At 34.8% G+C, this 25,590-nt stretch overlaps 1 protein-coding gene across 2 annotated transcripts in view; it reads right to left on the reverse strand.

Annotated features, from left to right (window-relative positions):
• LOC148953288 (uncharacterized) overlaps nt 1–25,590 on the reverse strand; it is a 32,141-nt gene continuing 6,551 nt past the window's right edge. Inside the window, exons 1-8 of one of the 2 annotated variants that reach the window (XM_089088462.1) lie at nt 24,594–24,712; nt 18,313–18,451; nt 10,643–10,819; nt 9,082–9,215; nt 8,001–8,142; nt 5,352–5,604; nt 3,855–4,096; nt 1–848 (exon numbers count right to left, since the gene is read on the reverse strand). In XM_089088462.1, the coding sequence (XP_088944588.1) occupies nt 537–848; nt 3,855–4,096; nt 5,352–5,604; nt 8,001–8,142; nt 9,082–9,215; nt 10,643–10,819; nt 18,313–18,447 (1,395 nt within the window). In that variant the 5' untranslated portion in view covers nt 18,448–18,451; nt 24,594–24,712 and the 3' untranslated portion in view covers nt 1–536. Of the gene's footprint in view, nt 849–3,854; nt 4,097–5,351; nt 5,605–8,000; nt 8,143–9,081; nt 9,216–10,642; nt 10,820–18,312; nt 18,452–24,593; nt 24,713–25,590 lie in introns of those variants that run through there. The other variant, XM_089088463.1, reaches the window with a different exon arrangement.

The following is a 25,590-nucleotide window of genomic DNA, read 5'->3' on the forward strand; positions in this document are numbered from 1 at the left end:
TTTTATATAGATGCTGTAAATTTTAAAAATATCGACTCTGTGCACTTTACAATGGTATATATATTTTTAGTTTTAGTAGACTTTAAGTTAAACAAAGGTTATTTAAAGTCAAAATAATTACCTTCCAGAAGGTGGTGAGCTTCCTGGGTCCTAATATATGCCCCTTTCCACAGTTATTGTATGATGGTGGTGTACATTCCCTTCAGATTATTATAACTTGCCAGGTATTGAGTAAAAATCGTTTAAATTGCTATAAAATTTAAAATGTTATTTAGATTAAATACGCCTCAGAAGAGTTGTAAAATTTCTTGATTCTATTATGATTTTATTTAATACTTTCATATTATCTGTTTGGGGTGTAATATGGAAAAAAGGATGTTTATGTATTCGACTCAAAATAAATGGTTCAAATAAGAGAAAAACCATGTCCGTGGAACCTAGTCTACATAATATTCCAAAATAAAATAAAATAATGATAATTCACTGCATGACTGAACATGAGTGATGAATATGACAAAAAAAAATATAGCGCATTGTCAGCGTCTCTCAAAGCATAGATAACGATGAAGAACTTTGGGTAGCTCGAGTTGGGGAAGAGCAGATAGAATTCCTAATCCCAGTATATTTCTGATAACCAGTCTCGCCCCGTGTTTTAGCGACAAGGGGTTTGTCGCAGTGCTTATCACAAAATCACGAACATCATCCGGAATCCTCATTCTCTTCATTTGAGTGACATCAAATTTTTCGCTTGCATCAAGAAGTTGAAGGAGGACTTCGTAGTTGTTAAATGCATTGGAAATTGAATTGAGGATCCCAAGAGGATGACGAAATTGACTCTTAAAGATAACCTGAAAATGGATAAATACACAAATAAATAATTAAACATAATAAAAAAAAGAACAATAATATCTAGATCAAGTGAGGTTTATGAGAAACATAGATTCTTTTTTATACTGCGATCAAGGTCACGTTTTTCTAATTTTGATTTCTTTTTCCAACAGTTCGTTCCCACAAACTGATCCAGGACTCTTAAATCTGAGGGAAGCTACCACCCACCCCACAAACCCAACTACTCACCGTTTTTTTTTTTTTTTTAGTTTGTACATGATAATGTCTCCAGAATGGTAATAATACCTGATAATGGTATTACTTAAGAGACATTTATGACAGGGAGGATTTTTTTTACACCATGAAAAAAAAAATTGTAGGGCCATAATTTTTGCATTTTTCAAGGAGGTACTTCGGGCAAGTCCTTTTATGCTTCATTTTTGCAGCTCAAAACAATCTCCACTAATTATCTCAGTAGAAAGTTATGCGAGGGAAGGGGTAAATTCCCAGGTCTGTGGGACACTTATTCTAGGAATGGATATCGTTGCGATAAATTTAAACATGCAAGTTTAAGCGTTCAATTCAGCTGATTAAAGAACTTTAGCGAAGGTCTTATAATTGTATTGTATACCAGACAAGTACATTCAAGTGATTAGCGCTATGTACGAGAATAACACTGTTTCAGTTTAGGTGGTAGCTGAGGTAAGTAGCTGGTTTCGTATTAAATCAGAAGTTAATAATCAGAAGTCGTAAATCAGGATTTATGTGGATCATTTTGATGGACTTTATCTTAAGGAGTACAGCAAAGGCAGTGGGAGAACGCGGAACCTAATGAGGAAGTAAAACTTCCTTGGACTTAGACTATGCTGATTATCTAAGCATCCAAGATGAAAGTGTTAGCAAAATGAATGAACTTCTAGAGGTTTTTCGAGTTCAGGCTACAAGAATAGATTTGAAAATTAATGCCAAAAAGACTAAGTCTTTAAGGCTAGGAGTAAGTGAAGATGAAAAGGTGACATTGGGTAACAAATAAATAAATCAAGTGGACAGTTTCACTCACCAAGGTAGTATTATTAGTAAAGACGGTGGGTGCAGTGAAGATGTTAAAATAGAGTAGCCGAGGCCCAGGGTTTTTCTTTCGCAGTTGAAAAGAGTTTGGAAGAATAGGAAAATGAGTCTGCGAACCAAGTGATAGTGGTCAAGTATGGTTCTGTAGCATGGGCACTCCAAGAAACGGAGGAAGATTTCTGAATGTTTTCCAGAGAAATTGTCTACGGATTGTTTTGGGTCCCCGACTGACTGACTATATCTCAACCAGTAGGCTGTAAGAAAAGTGTATCTCAATCATAATTTCTAAGGAAACGATGAGAGAAAGGTTGAGATAGCTAGGGCATGTTCTGTGGATGAAGAATAACAGACTGCCGAAGATGGTCCTTTTCGGTCAACCATGTTGGGGTGAACGAAAAGCAAGTCGTCCTTGGTTGGGATGGGGGGATGTCGTAGGGAAGATTTAGGGGGAATGGGAACTTACTGGGAAGTTGTTAAGAGAGGAAGGCTTTGAATAGATTGGGATGGAGGAGGAGCGTGCGTAGCTATGTTGGCCTCAGGCGGCTTGGTGCTGCGGTGAGTTGTTAGTAGTGGTAATAATTATAGAAAGTTAAAGTTTTAATTGGTAATAACACCTTCATTAGTATTATTTGATTAGTTTTGAGCAGATCCAAGGACAAAGGGGGCAGCGTAAATTTTCTTCAACGTTTGCTCATGATTGGCTTTTAATGCTGTGCATTCATAAGGAATTCCTTAAGATTTTTCCTAGTGGTTATAGAGCGACTGAGTATAGAGGTAACAATGGTACATAGTACCTAAAAGTTTAAAAATGTGTCAATTTGTAGTTTAAGATGTTTAAAAATGTCACAAAGTCTAGAAATGTGCCATTTGTATCTGATTTAGAAATGGTAACTGCTATTTCGATTAATCTTTATAATAAAGTGTTAATTTGGAAACAAAATTACAGGAATGTTTATAAAGATCCAGAAAGCCATTGAAAGTAGCGTTAGAGCTGAACGAAAAGTACAGCATTGTAGAAAACCTTGTGCAGGAAACTTAGATCTTGAACAACAAGGAAAGTCACTTTTTGATGGGTTACACCTATGTGTCCTATTTTTTCAGTTTTTTTTTCTTTGTCGCTAGCGTGGCACTAGAACATCATAGAGAGCTGTTTAAGGACTCGTTGAAAAGTAATTTTTATATGTCTAATATATTTTTATAGCTTCAACATGATAACGCCATCATAAAGTGCTATGAGGCACCCGAAAATTGCACTTAGGATACCATTCGCGGAATGGAAAGGCTGGGAAGAGCCATAAGTGTACTACGATAACCGATAACGATAACCTCTATAATTTAAAACCCTATTTATAAGGTTTACGGTTCATTCTCTTTGATACCCCCTCCCAGACCCCCTCAATATTATTCATAAATCGTCTCTTGACTAGGAGAACCATAAGGCTAATGTAACATGATAGAGAGCTGTATAAGGGCTCATTTACAAGCTAATTTTTATATATAGTCTATACTTTTATAAAATCGACTTAATAACGCCATCATAAAGTGCCAAATTACACCAAAAAAGTGCACTTCCGTTTTTTCCCCTTTTTCTGAATAAAAATATCGAAAAGGGGGCCTTTTCCAATGAAAAGACTCCAAAAAAGAAATTCTTCAAAACCTATGCTTGGTCAAGAAACTAAGGGAGCAAGGACTCCTTCCCTCCCTGAATGGTCACCAATAGAAGTAGTACGCAGGCAAATTATAGAGAGATGCTTAAAGGATCAATTCAAAACTATTGGTAATTTCACCGTGCTTTTTTTTGATTAATTTAAGAATCTGTTTCGACAGAATTTGCTTTCCAAAAAAAAGTGAAGAACTCCATTAAACAAAAATTGAGAAAAAATAAGATCAAATATTCTACCAATCGTAAAACTACCACAAATCAGCATTAATAAATAAATGATTGATCATTAGCTTACCTTTGCGCCATGCCGCAAAAGAAGTTCCACAATTTCTGAGCTTGGAGTAACATTGGATGACAGGTATTCAGCCATTACACTTTTGAGCGTTGTGGTACTCTCTTCGTTCATGACACAAATGTTTGGATCTGCTCCCTTTTTAAGCAGCAACTCAATAATGGAGGACCTTTGGGGAACATGTTCTGTGCAGGCAATGTGAAGTGGACTACCTAATATAGGTGATGAACCATTTACATTGGCACCTTAAAATTCAAATTTGTTAATAGTTTAAATGCTCCAACAAGCTTTTAAAGAATTAAGATAATCAATTGGTTGATATCAGTAAATAATTAATTGAATCACAAAGCTTATAATAAACAAACCGTTAAATATTACGAAGGTACATTGGCACTTTAAATTTAAATTTTGATTGTTCAAAAACCAGATTGTCGAGTAATTACTAGTAATTATAATAATTTAGTAATTAAATAGTAGCTAGTATAATTAATAGAAGAGATAAAGTTATCTTGTAGAAACCTGCGAGTAAACTAAATCATCGGTTTTTTTTAAACAATGTTTTGCAGAGTAGACAACCTAACATAAGTGATTAACGATTTATTGTATTTTAAGATTGGATTTTAAGGAGCAAAGAAGTTTGAAATAAAAAATTGAAAAAGAAGAATTGAAGAAAAGAAGAAATGTATTTTTTTAAATAGCCCCGGAAATACTACTGATAAAAAGTAAATTAAACATTTGGATTTAGCATGTTCAATCTCATGAAAAAACCTTCCTAAGGAGATGACTTTTTTACATCCAAAACGCGAATACACTGAAATTTACAAAGGACTACACGAATGCAGTAAAATTTCTCAGAGAAGAAAACATTTAATCCTATTGGAACGCTTTACTCTGAATTCAAAAACGCAGTACGAATTTTTTGATTGCCCACTGGGGTTACCTGATTTTTCTTTCACACCAAGCATCAAGAATTAAAAAAAAGTCTTTGTACGAAGACTATGCGTTCTTGAAGAAGAAAGTGTATACATAATTACAGTTTTGTTAAAGCAAATAAACTGTAATGGGTGAAAGATATTTTAAAGACAAATCCATACGTCAATCTCACGTGAAGAACACAAACAATATCATTGCACAAACAATTTTTTTATTTTATAATGAAAAAATGCAATATATGTAAAAATAGACTTTAGTGAGCAAAAAACTGTGCTTCGTAGTGTCACTTACTATTTTCTCTTAAGTCTGAGAAGAAGCATCTGACATCTGACCTGAAGTTGAATATATTATTTCCTTTAATATTCTTTTCTTCTATAATGTTAAATTTGTTTATATACTTCTTCAGTTTCAAATTACTAATAGTTAGGCAGTTTTTTTTATCCTATATTTTACATCTGAAATTTGCAAAAGCTGATTTCTGGTGAATTTTTTTTATAAATTCAGATGGAAACCCTTAAAAACCAATGTGTGAAAACTAGTTTAGAAATTGTAAAACAAAATCTGTACCTGCTTTTAACAGAAGCCTGACAAGCTCCACATCTCCCTTTAAGATAGCAAGATCAAGGGCTGTAGGCTTAGTCCCGGCAAAAGAATCCCAAGTAGGGTTTACCATCGCACCTTGTGACAGAAGTAGCTGAACAGTATCAGCGTTGCCCCCAAGTATGGCATAGTGAAGCACTGATCTGTAATCATTGCGCTCATCAGCTCGAGCGTTTACATTTGCTCCAGCATGGATAAGAGTAAGTACAGTATTTAAGCCCTGTAAAAATCAAATTAGAATTTCTCACGCAAATCGTAAATCTTCAAGACCGCAGAAACGGCCTTTGGGCTGGAGAAATGCAGCGGTCTTCCAAGCCGAAACTCGTGCGAATTTCGCGCCAAGTTTTTTTTTCTAGCGTACCACTAATTTTGAGCATTTTTACGCTGACTTATTCAAAATTGAGGGACTATTTCAACAAAATTTGGATAATTTCAATACAGGGCTCGTGAAGTTACTCGCACGATCTCACTTAACATGCTACTTAATATCTTAGGCAACCAAGGTTTATTCTGTAATCGACCTTGTGCAAAAAAAATTAAGTACTTATCGACGAAACGCTGGGGAAAAGTCAGCTTATTGTTCGCCAGCGTACGCTTGTAAAACCCTGATAAAAGACGCTATGTCTGTCCAGCCCTTAAAATTTTGATTTAGTTTATAGGGATATATAGAGCTGCCAGCTGAGATAATTGGACACAAAGCTAGTTATGACGCTCTTATGACTATTATTTATCTGTCCAGCTGTCTTATAGTAACTTTGAAAGAAACAGATATATCTATAAAAAAAAAAAAAGGTCGGTTTAACTATGAGAACTGTGAGTTGGATACTATTTTTGAGACAGGGACAGTCTTAAAACTTTTTTGCTATAGATGAAATGAAAAATATTAATATAAAACTATGCATAAATAAAATTAAGATAAAACTAGAAACATATATATATATATATATATATATATATATATATATGCAAGGCCTTATCCAGGATTTTTATTTTTTTTTTTTATACCAAACGCATTAAAAATTTGTTCATACGCCTTTTTGTTACTTTTTTACGAGTTGAATTTTTTTTTGGAGGGGGGGGGTTAAAACCAGAAACCCTCTAATGATACAAACTTGTATATGAATATAAACTTATAAATAAAGAGTTAAATTATAAATAAAAATTGTGAATAATGCAAACTTTTTTTTCATGTTTTTCCTTTCTTGGTGTTGTATAAAAAGTACATATTCACAAAATGTAACTTTTCATTTGGAATCGGCTTCCAGATGCGCCGAAGCCTAGTATAAAGATTAATTTGATTCTTTTAGCAGGACTTAAAAAGACTTTCATGATTAATGACATTTTATTCCTATTTTTTTTTTCTCCTAACTGTATGTTTTTCTTGAGCTTTTTTGCGTTTTCCTTTTTAATGCATCCGCTTTCCCCCCCTTCTTGTGCAACATTTTCTTTGGTTTTATGTGTATGTTTGTGATTCCTCTAACTGATTTTAACCCTAATCCAGTTCTTCAAACTGAATCCGAATATACACCAGATTTGACTCCAATAAAAATAAATTAAAATAGAACGAAATACAAACAAAAAATGCCCGCAAAAAGCCAAACTCTCAAAATAAGCTAAAAACTGGACACAACTTATAATGCCTTACAAATATTTTGTGTTTCTTATTGAAAAAGACAAAACTTTTAGTTTCCAAAAACTTTTGATGGTGATCTGAAAAGTTTATCATATTTATTGATATTTGTTATATTTATTAATATTATTTAAATATTTTTATTTATGATATTCAGGAACGATATTGATAAAGCCACATTTTTTTAATGAAAAATGGTATTTCGGAGATTCTGTTAGATAGATTCTGTTAGAAAAAATAAGATTAGGTGAATTATAAATAGTCTCTTATCTAATTTATGAAATATTTTTTTTTATTAGTCAATGATAAATGCATTAAACGGTTCACCTAACAAAAGGCACTTGGACTTCAGCAACTATTAACCGACCGATGCTCATTATAGCCTAATCGCTTAAATTTACACAGAAATATTTTACTGAAAAATTAATTTTATTCACAACTTCTTGTTCTAAAAATTATGCCTGTAAAATAACTGTTTTTATTGTCCCGCTTTTTTTGTAAAATATTAAAACACTGGTTAAAAAGATTTTATATATTTTTTAATCTAACTGTCCTAAAGTTTTATTACAAACTTATAAAAACTAAATTGAATGTTTTTCTATTTGCATCCAATGTTTTGCGACTGCCTAATACCGACCAAATTAGCTATTTAATAGATGTCTCGACTATTCGCTGCGCTGGTTTTTGGTATTGTTATCAGGCACCGAAACGTTGATTCGACGCCTTTTCTGCTGTTAATTGCTCGGGAGGATCTTAATCCCGTTTTTGGCTTGTGTTGTATGAAATTTCCCCCGTTTTCTTTATCTGGGCTTTTTTTCGATTTTAAAACGGGATAAGGAGAGGGGGAGTAAAGAAAAACCTATTTTAGTGCAATTTTAGATAATCTTCTCCCTTTTTGATAGACTTTTTGTTGCTTTTTCTAGTCTAGGTAGCATGAATTCCTTAGCAACATCCCCTCTTTTTTAATTTCTATGAGTACCTCTTACCTTTGGGTTTCTACAGGCCTTCATCAAAGGAGTTAAGCCACCTCTGTCACGTGAATCAGGGTTTGCTCCGTAAGCGATTAGTAGCTCCAAAAAGTCAGTATTCTGAGGATGAATCAGGTTGATGTCACAACCGAGGAAGTATCTAGTGAATAAATTAGGGTTTAAATTCCGAACTGCAGCAAAACGTTTGGATTGAGAACTAATAGTCTAAAGTATTTTAATAAATTAGATTTTAGGTAAATTTCCAAACAAAGCGTCCTTGTCATATTGATCCTCCCTCAAGATTTTGATCTAGATCCCCCTTTGAATTTAAGTAGCTATTTGTTACTTTAATAAACAAATAAGAAAAAATATCTATTAGCTTTCATTTCCATAGACATTCATTAGTAGTTGCGAAACTTCATATATGAGAGATCGCTTACCAAGAAAGAACTAGATGATATCTTACCTATTGACATTACTGATTAAGTTCAGAATCATTTTGTTTAGAAAACAAAAAAGGTAATTCAAGCAATTTTTTTGTTAAGGATATGAACCAGAGGTGGTCTTAGGGAAGAGGGAGGGGGCACTTGCAAAGGCCGCAGAAATTTTAGGGGCGCAAAACTTCAAATAAATAATCCAACGGTTTTAATCGTTTTGTGATTTTGAAATTTTATTTTTAGAGGTGCGCAATTGGCAGTAGGAATGAGCAAATTTTACCAAAAAATTTCCATAATACAGAAGAATTATCTCAAGATGGCACGAATGTTGATACATTTTTTTAATAAATAAAAATTGTGTTAAAATTTGGCCTGGAAAATTTTGGGAGAAAGGGGGGAAGCTGCACCAATCAAGATTTTGCCCCGGGTGCAAGAGAGGCCAGAACTACCACTGTGGTAAACCCAAACATGCAGACGCTTTCTAATGATTACGTTATCTACATTCGTACAGATTCTTCTCAGAGTAATATCCCAAAAACTTATTTTTTTGGGGTGACTTCTTCTTCTGTTTTAAATCTTGGAGATGTTTGGTACTTTAATTTTCTACTACAATATACAAATCTGTGGTATAAAGACAAAGCAAACAATGATTTTATTCTCACCTCGTATTGGGATTGGCTCCGTGCTCCAAAAGAATTCTTGCAACATCCCAATGTTCACCTTTAATTGCAAGTCGCAAAGGCTCCTCTACGTGTGGGTAAAATTCACGTCCTTCATGTGTTTCAAGGAAGTTTACCTAAAAAAAAGTTTGAAAGAATTTGTAAACGGAACACCAATAATCACGATGTCTAGCTTTATATAATTGGTAAGTGTCCGTAACACCCAACCTATCACTGCTGACCACTACAGTGGAAAAAAATTTTTTGATGCTATATAACAGCTAGTGGTTTCTCCGGAGGTTTTTTTTTTACGATAATAGTCAGTTGGTTTTCGGATAATGACAAGAGACCGTACATTTCGTATGTCTAGAGCCTGAAGGCCAGTGAGTATATATCATTGTAGAACTTGCAAACAGAAAGTTGGTTTCATTAAAACCTGACGAGGCTTATTCGTTGTTTGGTAAGCATCCCCTTCTTTGTCTCAACGACTGGGGGACTTTTGGAAAAGTTTTTCGGAAGGGGACAAGGGGAAACATAATTTTTTTGTTTGGGGGGAGTGGGTAAAATATTTTTTTCTTCACAAAAGAGTACACCTTTTTTTTTGCTTATCGTCCGAACAACCCATTGACTAATTAACTATTAACAAAAAACCGTCCTCTTAACAAGGAATTATATTCATCAACTTTTAAAAGGTCCATGAACTTTTGAAAGCATTCTTATACCCGAGAAGAGCGCAGGTAATAGAATCGGAAATTAAAATTAAAGCTAGGGAAATTGATATTACTTCAAGTTGGAAATCATCACTACAGTGCTTTGATGCTCATGTTGTAGGTTCACCTTCCCTTGATAACCATGCTGAGTAGCAATATTTTTGTATGTGTAACTATGTTTTAAAAATCTGTCTCATGTAAAAAAAAAATCTTCTATACCAAGAACATCAAAAATATAGAGGAAGGAGATTTCTTATCAAGGATGCAGAGGATAAGATTGGTAACAGTCTAGTGTATTTTCTCTCAATATCTAAGTGGTATAATAAATTTTTATTTCATTGTATGCAGAACAATTAGATTCACTAGTTTTTCAGGGACGCTTCCAGTTTAGTTGAGTCAAGGCCACCCCCCTCCATCAAAGAATTACACTAATTTTGTTTTCCATTCTTTTTTGTACGAATTTCTCATCAAAACTTGGTTAATAAGGTTAATTTGAAAAAAAAGAAACAGCAAATTTCAGTAGGCTTTGTGGCTAAGCTATGATCTTATTCACGATTTAGGAAAGAAAGGGGGCTCAATTAAACTATAAGCATCCCTGAAAATTTGATAAATTCGAATTTTCTTAATATATTGCAGTATGAGTTTTGCTATTACAGTGTTTAGGTCCAAAGAGGACAAAATCTAGACTGTTACCAAAGATATTTTAGCCAGTCTACGTTAAAACTAATTTTTTAGTGTAATATCCATAATTGTGTTTGCATAAATATTCTACCAGTCATTTGAGCCGTAGACGTACTATAGGTTCACGTGTAAAAAAATTGGGCACACATTGTGAAATTAAGAAACATACTTACAGTGCTTTGATGCTCAAGTAGTATGTTCACTATGTCTTGATACCCGTGCTCAGCAGCAAGATGCAAGGGAGCATATCCACAATCATCACGAGCATTGACATCACATCCTCGAACTAAAAGGAGGTGGACTGCTTCTGAATACTGCTGCCAAACAGCATAGTGGAGAGGGCGAAGACCCTGAAAGATGTAAAAGAGTCAAATTTAAAGGTACTATTCCAAGTACACCCCGAAGCCACGCCGAAATGCCGGCGGTGCGCCGCCGAAAACAAAACGGCGGCGCGCCACCGAGCTTGCAACAGCGCGTTGACGCCGCCACTGATTCTATCGGCGACGGCGTCACTAATACGCCACCGTTTTTTTTTTTTCTCTCTTTTTTTGTTAACGATATCGACCTCCGGGCTTCAACCGTCATCCCGGCTAATCTTTTTCTTAAAGATAAATACTTTCATCTTGGGCTCGCCATGCATATCGGTTTGTAGGAAGGAGAAGAAGAAATTTTTCTTGAAACAAAAATTCTACCTTCCACTTTAATATTCTGTTCATTTTTCTTTCTGAATTTTCGGATGAAAAGAGGTAGGTAAAAGAGCAATAGGCAATTCAGGATGTTATCATAGGCAGCGCAATCTGCCTAAGTAAAGAACAATGTTGGCACAATGTATTATTTATTTTTTTTTTTTTTTTTTTTTTACATACCAGGTCAATCCGTATAGAAGGAGTTTTCATATAAACTTCTAAAAGGGCTCGATAGATTGGAAATTGAAGTAGCTAGTGCCCTTTTCAATCGCCGAAAGTGATTGGAAGGCAACTATCACCCCTTCCACTCCCGCCACTTCCTCAAACACATCCAATCAAAATTTTAAGATAGCCATTTTGTTCAGAGTAACTGATTTCCAGAGAGAAAATATGTTTTTTGAGGAGGTTACTCCCTCACAACCCTTAGGGCAAGGGTTTGTAGTTAATCCCTGGGGGTATATAAGAACGATGTTGGCACAAAGTATTATTTATTATTTTTTCCTTTAGACCAGGGCACTTCATATCGAAGAAGTTGTCGTAGAAACTTCGAAAAGGGCTTATTCAATTAGAAATTGGAGTGGCTGTTGCTCTTTTAAAAATTCGGAAATAACTTGAAGGCAGATAACCCCCCTTTGGCGTCCACCAATACCCGAAACACATACAATCAAAATTTTGAGATAGCCATTTTGTTTAAAGTAGTTCAAAGTTCTGAAATTTAGGTCTTAGAGGATGACAACCACCCTCACAGCCCTTAGGGTAAGGGTTGTAATTTATGCCTTGGGGGGTATATATGGTGTTTATAGAAAGTGTTGTCGTAGAAACTCAAAAAGGGATCATTCGATTTGAAATCGAAAGGCCTAGTGCCCTTTTTAATAATCACAAGTAACTGGAAGGCGTGACATTTTTATAGTAGAAATTGATGTGGGTATAATGTATCATTTTATTGTTGTTGTTGTTGTTGTTTAGACCAGGGCACTTCGTATCGAAGGAGTTGTCGTAAGAACTTTGAAAAGGGCTCATTCGATTGAAAATAGAAAGGGCTGATGTCCTTTTTAATAGTCGAAAGTGATTGGAGGGAAACTAATCCCCCTCCCACGGCCACCCTCCCATTTGCCTTTATGTTTAAAAAGTGAATGTTGCCTTAAGATTAAATCAAAATGCACTGTGTTAATGCTAATTCCCAATAAGGCATCTCAGCAGTATCCCAAGAACAACTGAGGGTATTATGTTCAAACTTTCGGGGCTTCTTCTGCTCTTAAAATTTGACCAAATCAAAATAGCGTAAGTGTATCCAAGCTATCAAACAAAGTAAACAAATTTTTTTGCGAATGTTATCAAGTTTTTCATTTCTGGTCAACTAGAGGAGGTATGAAACTAAATTAAACACTACTATTTGTGTCCAGATTTTAAAAGGGTCTATGTTGTTAAATTTTGCTGAAAATTTTTTTCTAGCATACAAATAGCAGGCCAAAATTCTTAAAAAACGAAAAGATTTAAAGTATTATTTTCTTTTCCCTGAAAATACAATGTCAATATAAAACGAACAGAAATTAATTAAAAAAACTGTTTCCACAAAATAAGTTTTTCAAAGAAAAGTAAAGAACTCCATTAAACAAAAAATGAGCAAAATTAAAACCAAATAATCTACCAAGCGTGAAACTTCCACAAATCAGCATCAATAAATAAATGAAACCCAAAATAAATAACCGAGTAAAACTCAAAACGAGGAGAAATTAATAGAAGTTGGGCTCAAAACCCCTATGCCTTCCCAAGGCCAGAACATAATTTGCACTTTACTAAAAAAAAAAAAGTACAAATGAATATGCATTGTCAGTTTAATATACATATACTGATATTTAGTAATCAAAATCTTAATATTATTTGATTTATTAAAGTTAAAATAGTAAAAACATTTATATTTTTTTTAGTAAAGTGCAAATTTTGTTCTGGCCTTGGGAAGGCATAGGGGTTTTGCGCCCAACTTATGTTAATTTCTGTTCGTTTTGAGTTTGACTCAGTTATTTATTGTAATTTCTGTTCGTTTTGGGTTTCATTTATTTATCGATGCTGATTTGTGGCAGTTTCCCGCTTGGTAAATTATCTAGAGCTAGTACAAAAATATATCTATAGAAATGAATTACATTTTTTTTGCACAGTTAGCAGAGCACACTGAAGTTGAAGTAGCCTTAAACTTTGACTTGAAACGTTATAACTTGACCACTTCTTTCAGAAAAGAATTTGGGAGGGTTATTCCGTGTTGTAAAGAAAAGAGGGTAAAGGTGCAGTTTAGTTCCTCCTGTAGTATAGGGCGCAGGAGCCCTGTGGTAAAGGTGCAGGGTTGTTCTCCATTATAAAAACAACTTATTTCAGCAGATACAAAGAAGAAGCCCATTTGCGGCATTCTTTGGGACCCCAAGGTCCAATGCTAGTATCAGATCCCGCGAGTGGCAGTTTAGGCTCATCGAGTTCAGGCTGTACCGGCCACAAGTGCCCCAGCTAAACGGATTTTTAGCACGACAGAACTGATAGTGACTACAAAAAGATCAATGGCTCCAGGCAGAGTTGACAAACTCACTTTTGTTACATCAATTGTAACTGAAGTGATGTAACCGCTGATTTAAAATTGTTGGTGTTGTTAAGCCATGGTATCTGACTTGTATACAGTGTTTTTTCGATGTTGTTATTTGTTTGTGTTTTTTTTTCACTTCCTTTTCGTATGTATTTGATGAAGAGGAGATGTTTGAACTTCAAACTTTGAAAGTTATACACACATTAGCCCAAATCATTAACAAAAATAAAATAACTAAACACGGGATTTTATAGGAACAAAGGTTTCCATGGGTCTAGTGGCTAAAAATGAGAATTCTACTTGGTCTGATCGACGGTGAACATAAACACTTTCCGCCCGGCCCAACAAATTCCTGTTTTGTCATGTTGTTCTTGTAAGTTCTTAGCCAACCATTTAAAAATGTTTACTAAAATTGAGGTTGAACATGCTTGGTGAAGTGTAATTTTATTATTATTTTTAATCAGAAAAATTGGCGTACCGTGGCGCGCCGCCAAAAAAATTTCCGCCGCCGATACTAAACCACACATTAGCCGTCGTTATTTCGCCGTGGCGCGGCTTCGGGGACTAATTCCAAGTGCGTTTCTATACAGAATAAAGACTGAAATGTATACTATTCGGTCTTGGTATGGCAATTTAGGAATAACAGCCTTTCAAAGAGATGACCACTCTTTGAAAATCTTCTGACCACTCAGAAGATTCAATAATTTGGTTTGAATATTTAAATTCAACTTTAAATCTTCTATCTTTATGCTTCACTTGAATTTAAAAATATATCTTCTTGTCATTATTTTTGCAGTCCACTATTTACACAACTTTGGTTGCATTTAGAAAATCTGCTCATTACTTCCTCTGATATGAAGCTCAGACCCAATGTTAAATCCATTGCATATGGACGTAAACCTTGACCTAGATGGCAGGTCAATTGATCAGTTCGGATTTTTAAAACACAGAAATTTTAAAGAAACATATTCTAGATTGCGTGATTTATTTCGCATTCCTTTGCCTATTCTTTAAATCTATTTTTAATTTTCTTACCTTTGACATTTTTTCGGCTTTTTAAACTTTTTCCATCACTAGTAACTAAGTGATGGTTGCTAAGAAAAAACGCCCCAGGAGTTCCAAAAACAAGCAAATATACGCCCCACTCGGTATGGAAAACATTAGTCAAACAGTTCGTGGTAACGAACTGTATGTAAGGAGCAACCCTGCTCAATAGTAACCAAAATTCTAAAAATCGTAAGTTGGATACCAAGATATACTTCGATAGAATCAAAATGTTATGCTCAATTCAAATGTATAAGTTCCATCAATTTCAGTCTTACCTATCAAAAGTTACGCGCCTGAGAAAATTTGCCTTGTTTTCGAAAAAATGGGAAAACAACCCCTAAAAGTCATAGAACTTTAATGAAAATCACACCATCAGATTCAGCGTATTAGAGAACCCTACTATAGAAGTTTCAAGCTGCTATCTACAAAAATGTGGAATTTTGTATTTTTTGCCAGAAGAAAGATCACGGATGCGAGTTTATTTATTTTTTTTTTTTCCCAGGGGGGATCGTATCAATCCAGTAGTCCTAGAATATCATGATAGGGCTCATCTGAACAGAAATTAAAAGTTGTAGTGCCCTTTTTAAGTGACCAAAAAAATTGGAGGGCAACTGGCCCCCTCCCACGCTCATTTTTTCCCGAATTCCCCCAATCAAAATTTTAAGATAGCCATTTTGTTCAGCATTGTCCAAAATCTAATAAATATGTCTTTGAGGATGACTTAATCCCCAACAGTTGCCGAGGGAGAGGCTGCAAGTTATGAATTTTTCCGGTTGTTGACATATAGTATTGGTAAATGGAAATTATACAGACGTTTCAGGAAGTTTTTTTTCTGGTGGGGGGGAGGGGGGCTCGGGGAAGGATCTATCCATAAATTATGTTTCCGGGGGGAAGGGACATTTCTATGAAGGGGGCGACGGATTTCCCAGCGCTATTTTTTAAACGATAAGAAATTCAATAAAGAAACAAGTATTCTAAACTGACAGTAAAGAGTAACGCCAAAAATTAAAACAAACAGGAATTATTCCGTTAATTAGCTTGGGCACCTCATCGTCAATGCCTCACTCGTAACGGTAAAGTTTTTTATAACTTTTAAAAAGGCTTTTGTATTCTAATTAACCTAGGGGACGAACCCTCATATACGTATTATTTTCTGTTCGTTTTAAGTTTCGCTACTACTCCTTACTTTCAGTTGAAAAAAACTTGTTTTTTTTTATTTTAATTCCTGATCATATTATAAATACTGCTTAAAATTCTGGCGCCTCCTTCATAAAAATTTCCCGTCCCCCCGGAAACATCCTTCATGAATAGATCTTTCCCCGAGCCCCCCCCCACCAGACAAAAAATACCTCCTGAAACGTCTGTATACTTCCCATTTACCAATACTATATGTAAACATATAGAACTCCCTAATATACGTAATAAAAACATACAAATATAGAAGTTAGTTACGTAAGTTAATTCGTAAGTTACGTCATAACAAAATTTCGAGAAAGCCATTTAGCCAAAATAATAAAATTAATATGCAAATTTCATTCTAATTATTCATGTACGGTGAGCCAAAATCAAAGCTGCATTAATTCAAAAACGTCCAAAAATTAAATTAAAAAAATAATTTTTTCTTAACTGAAAGTAAGGAGCGACATTAAAACTTAAAACGAACAGAAATTATTCCGTAGATGAAAGGGGCTGTCCCCTCCTCAACGCCTCACTCTTAACGCTAAAGTTTGGTCCTGTCACACAACTTTATTTTTTAAAACAATAAAAAACTTTAGCGTAAAGAGCGAGGCGTTGAGGAGGGGATAGCCCCTTTCATATACGGAATAATTTCTGTTCGTTCTAAGTTTTAATGTCGCTCCTTACTTTCAGTTAAAAAAACTTGTTTTTTTATTTAATAAGGAGAAGGAACACTGGCGATGATTTCCCATAAGCTCAATCTTATACAGTAAATCAGCGCCATTTGCATCGTAGCGATGTTGAAAGCCGGATGCTTATCATGAAGTTCATAAACCAGAAGTACTGTGCAACTAGGAGAAGCAAAACAAAATTGTATAAAGCTTTTGACACTCAATAGATGGCAAGCGCGATCAAATTTATGAAATACTAGATGACCCCTTTAAAGATTCTAAAAACTGATGTATATCTCAGTCTGTTAGTTCTATTAAATGGTGGAATGTCTTTGGTTATATGGTTGAATACAGTTTTTTTTTTTTTATTTGAACTTTCCTTATACTAAATACTCCTCTTTCTTCTAAACCCTCTTCTCTTTTGGATTTTTGAACTGAGGCATATTTTGATATGACTGTACCTACTGTTAATTCAAAATAAACGAATGTAAAGCTAATTTTTTATTTGAAGATGGTAAGTTCTCCCCTCTCCATAAATAATCGGGCTTAGGAATAAAATCCCTAGCTCTGTTGCAGGGAATTTTTAAAATTGCAAGGCCGTATTTATGAACCGGTTTCAGTGATTCCCGAACTACACAAATTCGAGCATTTTGAGCCCTGTAGGGGAGGACAAAAATCAATCTCCCTCACATCCATGAAAAGATAAAAAATACTTATAACTTACAGAGTTTTGAATATTCTAAAGAGATAAGGCTGTTTTCTGACAAAAACACACACACGCACACACACACACACACACGCACACACACTTGTATTCGACCTTGACTCCTCAGGAAAACTGCATTTTACTAATCCAGTATTTGGACCCTTGGAAAGTTTCACCACCTACTTTTCCTGTGTGACTATCCAAAGCATGGCACTGGCTTATTATAAGGAGAATTATTGAAACAGTTCGTATAACTGTCCACGGTAGAAAACCTGAAAAGGAAAGACGGAAGAATGTTTAGGCTAAATGCTGTATCCTTTGAATATGATCAGTAATGTAATATAGTCGGAAATAAAAAACAAGTACTTTATTTTCGACTAGAGGTTTTGTGTTTCTTTAAGTATTAAAATTTCACTGATAATTAGACTAGTATTGAATTCTAAATGCAATAAATGAGGAAGTAAATTTGAGAATTAGGACCACAAATACGTCTTACCTTAGTCTGAATGCAAGATTATGTTTAAGAATTGGGAAGCTTGAAGCAAAAATAAAAATGGTGCTGTCAAGTATAAATAAAAGTTTTATTCTGTATCTACCAGAATGGTATTGCTAAATTTGTCATTTCAGGAGCCAAAGCCTAAAAGCTGCCATAAGGGCGTACCCAATGGGATCCATCTCAGGAGTCAGCTTAAAATCTGCCATATGGACGTATCCAAGGGTATTCATTCTGGGATGCTTACGGTTAAACAAATCCCCAAGTAAAATCTGAATTTCAAACGTCAGTGGAGGTGGAAAAAAGCCTGGTCTGGCTGCAAGATCAAGATCCAAGGGATCTACTGGCTTAGAAACCACTTAACCTCCCGTAAAAAAGAAATCTGAGCTGACAGAACTAGCCCGCAAAGTCACCGGCTAATATCACCGATAATAATTCATGTCTTTACACCCTCCCCTTAATTAAAGCTCAAATTACGCATATATTGTGGATTACCTGTGTTACGGGGTCATTTGGCCTGGCTCCACCTGCTATGAGGATTCTCAAGTCATCCAATGGTGCATACTTGGCGATTGAGTCTGCAAGTTCTCTCTGTGGTGATTGCTCAGTTCTTCGTTCAACGTCCGTCATTAATCTTGAAGCAATATAATCGTAAATGATCGTAATATAAACTTAAGGTTTTCACAATCTCTTTATGGCTAATCAGCCTATATCCCATAACATAGAGAAAACAGAATTTTAGGAATTTAGTTTTTGAATCCTATCCATGAACAAAAATAAGAAAGAGTTGTGGGCAGAAGAAGAAAAGAAAATTAAGAAAAGAGAACTAAAACAAGAAAGTCACAAATAAGTCTTGATGAACCACATGGTCTCATCAATCTCTAACATTGGGAAAACGGAATTTGAAAATTAATTTTTTTGCACCCTATCCATACCCAAAAGCAACGAAAGAAATAAGAAAAGTACGGAGAGAGAAAAAAAGGTAAGAAATTAGAGGAGAAAGAACCTCAACTATAATTACAGTAAACCTTTAAGCTTCGCAGCAAATAAGAAAAAGAACGAAAAAAATGAGGTAACCAATGTGGCGTGTCACATAGAAAATTTTGAACGCATTTTTTTTTATTTTTGTTCACCAGATTCGTAGACAAGAATATAGTTTTTTTTGCCCGATACATTCGTAGGCTAGAGTTTTGAATTATTTTTTTTTGCTTGACACTCACAACCAGGCGGGTGAAAACTGCATGTAAGCCAGAATTAGGGTAGCCTTACACCCAATTGAATAATAGAACCGAAACATGAAAGGAATGTACATTAAGGAAAAAGCGATGATAATCATTTTGGTACAAGAATTGCAAAATAATGGCTTTTTGTTTGCTAAGGTTAAAGCGACATGACTCCAAAAAAAAGAACACACGTGTGACGAACACACGAGTCCAAATAGTACATCGAAAATATGCACGTTATATCTATTTTAATTTTCAATAAAACTTTTTTTTTTCGTTTGACAGATGAGCATAAACGTGATTTTGTCGCTGTCGACATGTGTCACCCAAAGTAAACTCACTTGTCACCTCTATCACATGTGCCATAGGTTTGCCATCACGGTACTATTACTGCTAGTACTTAAGAAATCCACTTGATTCTAATGAGTGGGTTAATTGTGAAATAGAGACTGATGTATTGACGTAGAGAAAGAAGAAGGTGAACGTCAGCCGTCATTTGTCGTAACCTCATGCTAAGAGACAACCACTGCTTTACAGAGTTGCATTGATAAAATAAACAAGTAACGCCTTATTTTGAATATGTGTTATTGTCGAGAATGCTCTTTGAGATAGTACGAACGTTTCGTTTTTGCAATTATATATCTTCGCCATTTCTTAGCCAAAAAATTCAATATGGTATGGTCATCGAGAATACGCATTCCAAATATTATTTAGGTATAAGACAAATCAGTTCATTTGTCCTTGTAAGGTAAGGCCCATCAACGAGCATAGTCAGTATTTTACAGAGAGCGCGTTCGGACCCTAATCTACAGTAGTTGGCTGTAGTTTAATCGACTACAGTCAAGTTCTAGCAAGGTCCAAACGTCGAAAGTCTACTTCTTTGTCAGTAAGGCTATTGCCAGATTCTCAGTCAAACCTTTCAGAGGAACTTAAATGGAATCCTTTCTAAATACCCCTAAGAACGCCTATATCAAATATTTTGAATTCCATTAGTGAAATCCACAATATCCTTAACTGGCTGTGCACTGACCCTACTCATTGACAGAAGTTTAAAAAAGTCAACTAGGGTTCGGGGGTGAAGCATCCAGAGTAGCTTGAAGTATGGCGGGTAAAACGCTTGAAGTTGACTGTAATTAAACTATAGTTAACTTTTAGTACATTATCCAAACGTAGAAAGGGGTTCAAAATTTATTTCTGACTTGAACGATCAATAGTAAGTTAACATTTAAGCAAGGATTAAAAAAAAGTCCAAAGTGGTTTCATCTCAAAAAAGAGTTATATAATATAAATTCATAATTCGGACCTATATAACCTTACTAAAAAAAACTTTCTGAGCTTCTGTATCGATATGTTCCTATAGTAATTAGATAGGATAGGTCTTTTCATAATATAAAAAGTTGAGAATCAAAAAAAGGTAAAAATCAACTTTGTAGTAAAGGGTGCAAAGCAGCAGAAGCTGAAATTTTTGGAAAATTCTACATCCAGATATGATATCCAGGTATACCATTTTCTTCGGTTACTAAAGAGGTTAGTAACTTTTTTAGTTCTCCAGCAAGCCATGTGTTTTCAGTTCCTATTGTATATTAAATTGTTGTCAAATGACACTAAACTATTTGCGTTCATTTGTCCTTTGGTAATTTGTTCATTTATTTCCGCAAATCCAAAGTAAGTCCAAGGGTTGTCGGTATTTATTGTTTAAATGTTTGATTCTGAAATTTTGAATGAGAAAATTATTATATAAATAAATTAAGGCTTTTGGATCGTGTTCCATTAAAAATATTGGATTGCATCCCCTTGGAAACCTGAGACTTTCAGTCATAATTTGGGAATTTAAAAAGTATAGCAAGAGTCAACTTTGTAGTAAAAAGCGGAAAATAACTCAAACTTACATTTTTGAGCTTTTTTCCATCTGGAAATTTCGATTTAAAACTTGAGCTCATGCTTGGGCGTGACAATCATCGGAAAATGGAGTTGGGAAAGAAAAAAATCTAGTTTTGAACTATCTTTGTTTTCCCAGCGTGTTTCACCTCCTTCAATCTTTTCCTTTGTTTTTCAATAACGTCGAACTATTGTAGTTTTATTTAGCCCTTCGGCGCTGTTTGTTTCACGTGACGTCTTCCTTCAAAACACGGGGGTTTTGTATGTAAATATTATTTATAAATTTACCAAGGCTATTGGACCCTATCCAACTAGATCCTGGAAAGCAACAAACCACATGGTCATTTTCCAGCCAACTTTTTCTCCGAATGTTTGGCAGAGACATTCACGTTCTTTGTCTATCTTTAGTTAACAGCCAATTTATGTTTTTTCGGCTTGGGCGTACCCTTGCCTAAAAACTAAAATCTATTAGGTTTATGTACGCCTGTCACGTATAGTGATTCAGAAGAAAATAAAATGTTTGACGCATCGATATGATTAAGCTTCTTTTAGACTTCTTTTTTTTAAAATTTAAAAAGCAGGAGAAAAAATGACAGAATTGACGCCAATAAAAAAAAATATGACTTCAAAACGTAACAAAAATGCATAGAAACAAATTTTGATACGTTTCCGATTTTTTTTGGGAAAATCATTTCAAAAAATATTGTCATCCTTAAACACCTAATTTCTGAAACTTTCAAGAAACGTTGAACAAAATGGGTATCTAAAAATTTTGATTGGATGGGTTTTGGGAAAAGTTGGGCGTGAGAGGGGCGTTAGTTGCCCTCAGTTAGTTGCTCCTGGTGTCACTGAAATAAAAAGATGTTGGAACAACTTACTTCTCCCTGACCTGGCTGTCGTTAGATTTTCGGAGCTATTTCCTATATTTATATGAATCTGTTGACCACCAGAGGGAGAACGCTGCCTCTTCTTTTGTCTGGGTACAGTATAATTTTTTGCAAGTTTTTCTTTACGTTAATATGAATTTATTGAGAAAAAAAGATTAAAAAAGTCCTGGTTTCGGGAGTTCGAGTTCTGGTGTCACCGGTTATTTGACTTAGAATGGGGGTCAATGATGTGACTCTGTAACCAAAATTATTAGCATATTTTTAGAAAACATTTTTTGTTTAATTTTACCATTGAAATTTTCCTATTCCACAGTGCATGAACTTAATTCATCTTCTTCCGTTCAAGTTTTATAGGTGAATTTTGTCGCAAAATAGTAATTAATCACTTAGATCATAAGATGAATTGGTCCCTGTGACTTGGTCGGTGGTGTAACCAGATGACAGTAAGTGAATCTAGACCTCTAACTCGTCAAAATTACAACTTAAAAAAACTGAACCTACGACACATATTAAATTCGTCGAGAGACCTCTGGCTTTCCTGATCTAGGAAAGCCAGGGGCCACCATGGCTTCCTAGCACAGGGGCCACCATGGTGGTTGGAGATGTAGACCCCCACAGTAGTACCAAAAATAAAATTTATATTTAATATTTTTGAAACTCAGGTAAATATTTTAGGATTAGCTAGGATTTCGTATCCCTTTACTTTTCCTTAAATATGGCAGTACTTATATAACTTAAACCCCGTCATTAAGGAGTCCCGGGAACAGTATCTATAAAGGTGACTCAAGTGAAAAGCCTCTTCTAAATAGTTACTATCAAACAGTTTGTGATAACCAACTGTAAGTAAGGAGCGACCCTGCTCAATAGTAACCGAAACTGTAAAATACGGAGTTTTAATACCAATGAATACATAAAAAGAATTGGATGTTTATGCTGATTTTAAATATATAAGTTTTATTAAGTTTAGTCTAACCCATCAAAGGTTACAAGCCTGCAAAAATTTGCAGAATTTTCAAAAAAGAGGGTAACACCCCCTAAATGTCATAGACTCTTAATAAAAATTCCACCATCAGATTCAGCGTATCAGAGAACCCTGCTGTAGAGGTTTCAAGCTCGCACCTGCAAAAATGTGGAATTTTGTATTTTTTGCCAGAAGAAAGATCACGGATGCGTGTTTATTTAATTTTTTTCCTAGGGGTCATCGCATCGACCCAGTGATCCTAGAATACCGGGAGAGAGCACATTCGAACGGAAATCAAAAGTTCTAGTGCCCTTTTTAAGTGACTAATAAAATTTGAGGGGAACTAGGCCCCCTCCCAAGCCCCTTTTTTCTCAAAATCGTCCGATCAAATTTTTAGATGACCATTTTGTTCAGCATAGTTGAAAGGCCGAATAATTATGCCTTTGGAGATATTATGACCCCCTACAGTCCTTGGGGAAAGGTCTTTAAGAGACAAAATTTGCCCATTGTTTACGTATAGTATTTTTTTTTTAAAGCTTGCATATTGATAAGCATGCATATATTTTTTTTTATATGCATGCATATATTTTTTTGATAAGCATGCATATATTTTTCGGGTGCATGGGGGGAATTTTCTGCTGGTGGGATTTTCCTCGGTGATAATTTTCCATGGGGAGGGAAGTTTCCAGGGGTTGAATTTTTCTGGGTAAATTTTTAAGGGTAATTGCCTGGGAAAAATTTTCCCAAGGATCGAATTGTCTAGAGAATAAATCTGTGGGGAGGAGGAAGTTTTCCGTGGAGGTGTTGCCAAATTTCCTTGCGTTATTTAAAAAATGACCTGAAACTAAATAAAAAAGCAAGTTGTTTCAAGTGAGAGTTAGGAGCAACATTAAAACTTAAAACTAACAGAAATTATTACATATATGAGGGGGATGCTACTCCTCAACACCTCGCTGTTTACGCTAAAGTTTGAATTCTGTCCCATTTCTTTAAAGCAACTCCTGAAACGATAAGCTCATTTAATTATAAAAATAAAAAAGTTTTTTTTAAGTACTAGAAAACTTAAGCGTAAAGAGCGAGTTGTTGAGGAGGGGCAACCCCCTTATATGCGTAATAATTTCTGTTCGTTTAAAGTTTTAATGTTGCTCCCTACTTTCACTTGAAAAAGCTTATTTTTTAAAATTTAATATGGTTTAAAATCTGGGCATTTTTATATTGTGTCTATAATTAGCCGCTCTATTATGCTCAGGGTAAAAGGAACTTGTCCCTTTTGGTTTTATTAAAATTATTTAATAAAGAATAAAGGGTCAAGCAGCTCCATTCCTGAATAGAAAAGATATATATATATATATATATATATATATATATATATATATATATATATATATATATATATATATATATATATATATATATATATATATATATATATGTAATATAAAATGTAATATAAAATCATTCAACAAATGAAGCATAATCTTAAGGGATTGTCATAGATACTTCATTACTATGTTCCTTGCCAAATGCTTCCACCTCTTGAGCTATTCTTTTTTAGCTTAGGAAGCCAGACGGAGAGTCAGCCGGACCGATAGTACTCCTAGGCCTCGCATAGGAATGATTTAAAACTACTAAAAAGAAATATCTTAAATCTTACTATCAACAAATGACAAAATTGAAATATTGAATTCCCAACAAATTGTGTTTATTGACATTATTTGTTGACATTGGTTTTATTGATATTGCTAAGCATAACAAGATGTTCACTCAATGACAAGGAAACCTGCCGACGATGCATTTGAATATTCCCACAAGAGATAAGAGTCTTACTTTCTTTATGCTATCCAAGGTTTGAGTTTGACTTCACTTTTCTCTGGAAATTGAAAAGGTTGCACGAGTGAACTCCAGCATTTATAGCAACGGGGAACGTCACGAGGCTCCTACTACGCAAGTTTTGACATCATTTTCTTAGATTCGCAACAAAACTGCCATTTCGCAGCACACAATGTTCTTAACTGCGATGCTTTGTCTATTGAAAGACAAAGTTAAAAAGTTTTTTGGTGGAAAGGCTTCCTGCAAAGGGACCGGAGGTTTGATCAAAAAATTCAGTTACTTTTTATAGTAACTAGCGCCCCCCCAACTTTGTTGGAATTCGGTAAAATTTTCGCCGAATCAGGTAGCAATTCGGTAAAATTTTGCAAAATCAGCCGAAATTTAGCAAAATTCTTGATTTCTGCAGAAAATTCGGCATAAATCAGGTAGGAATTCGGTAAAATTTACGAAGATCGCCCCCCAATAAAATGAGCCTCAGGACGCCCCTGCTTATTTATCCTTAACCTTATCAGAGTACTCTTTTCATTGCTAGATTGATTCTTATATCAAAAGTTCATAGGCCACAAGGAAAGGCTGTAAACTGCCGGATATATAGGCTGATCTTTTTTTCTGGCTATTTTAAGGATAAAATCGACATTTTTCATTGCTCAAATCAGTAAAGCTCCTGTAAAATTGTAGCAATATAAATACAATTTTGGCACTTTGCGTGGCCACTTTATGGACTTTTTTCTCTTACCAAATTAAATCCGTGAGGCAATAAAAAGTATAGATTCGTTATTGCAAGGTATAATGTTGAAAGTGGACAGGTGGTAAGATTTACAGATTTTTCGAGGAAGAGAAGGTATTCATAAAAGTTGAAGGTCCGTGAATGTGGAAGGTCCAGACAAATCTATAGTTCAAGGTGAAATCAAGCATTTATGGCCACAGGACACGTCACGAGGTTCCTGTTACGCAAGAATCGACATAATTTTTCTTAAATTTCCAACAAAACTAC

Source organism: Artemia sp. Qi Xiang Cuo, chromosome 4 (assembly GCF_049724085.1).
Source record: "Artemia sp. Qi Xiang Cuo chromosome 4, ASM4972408v1, whole genome shotgun sequence".
Lineage (NCBI taxonomy): Eukaryota > Metazoa > Arthropoda > Branchiopoda > Anostraca > Artemiidae > Artemia > Artemia sp. Qi Xiang Cuo.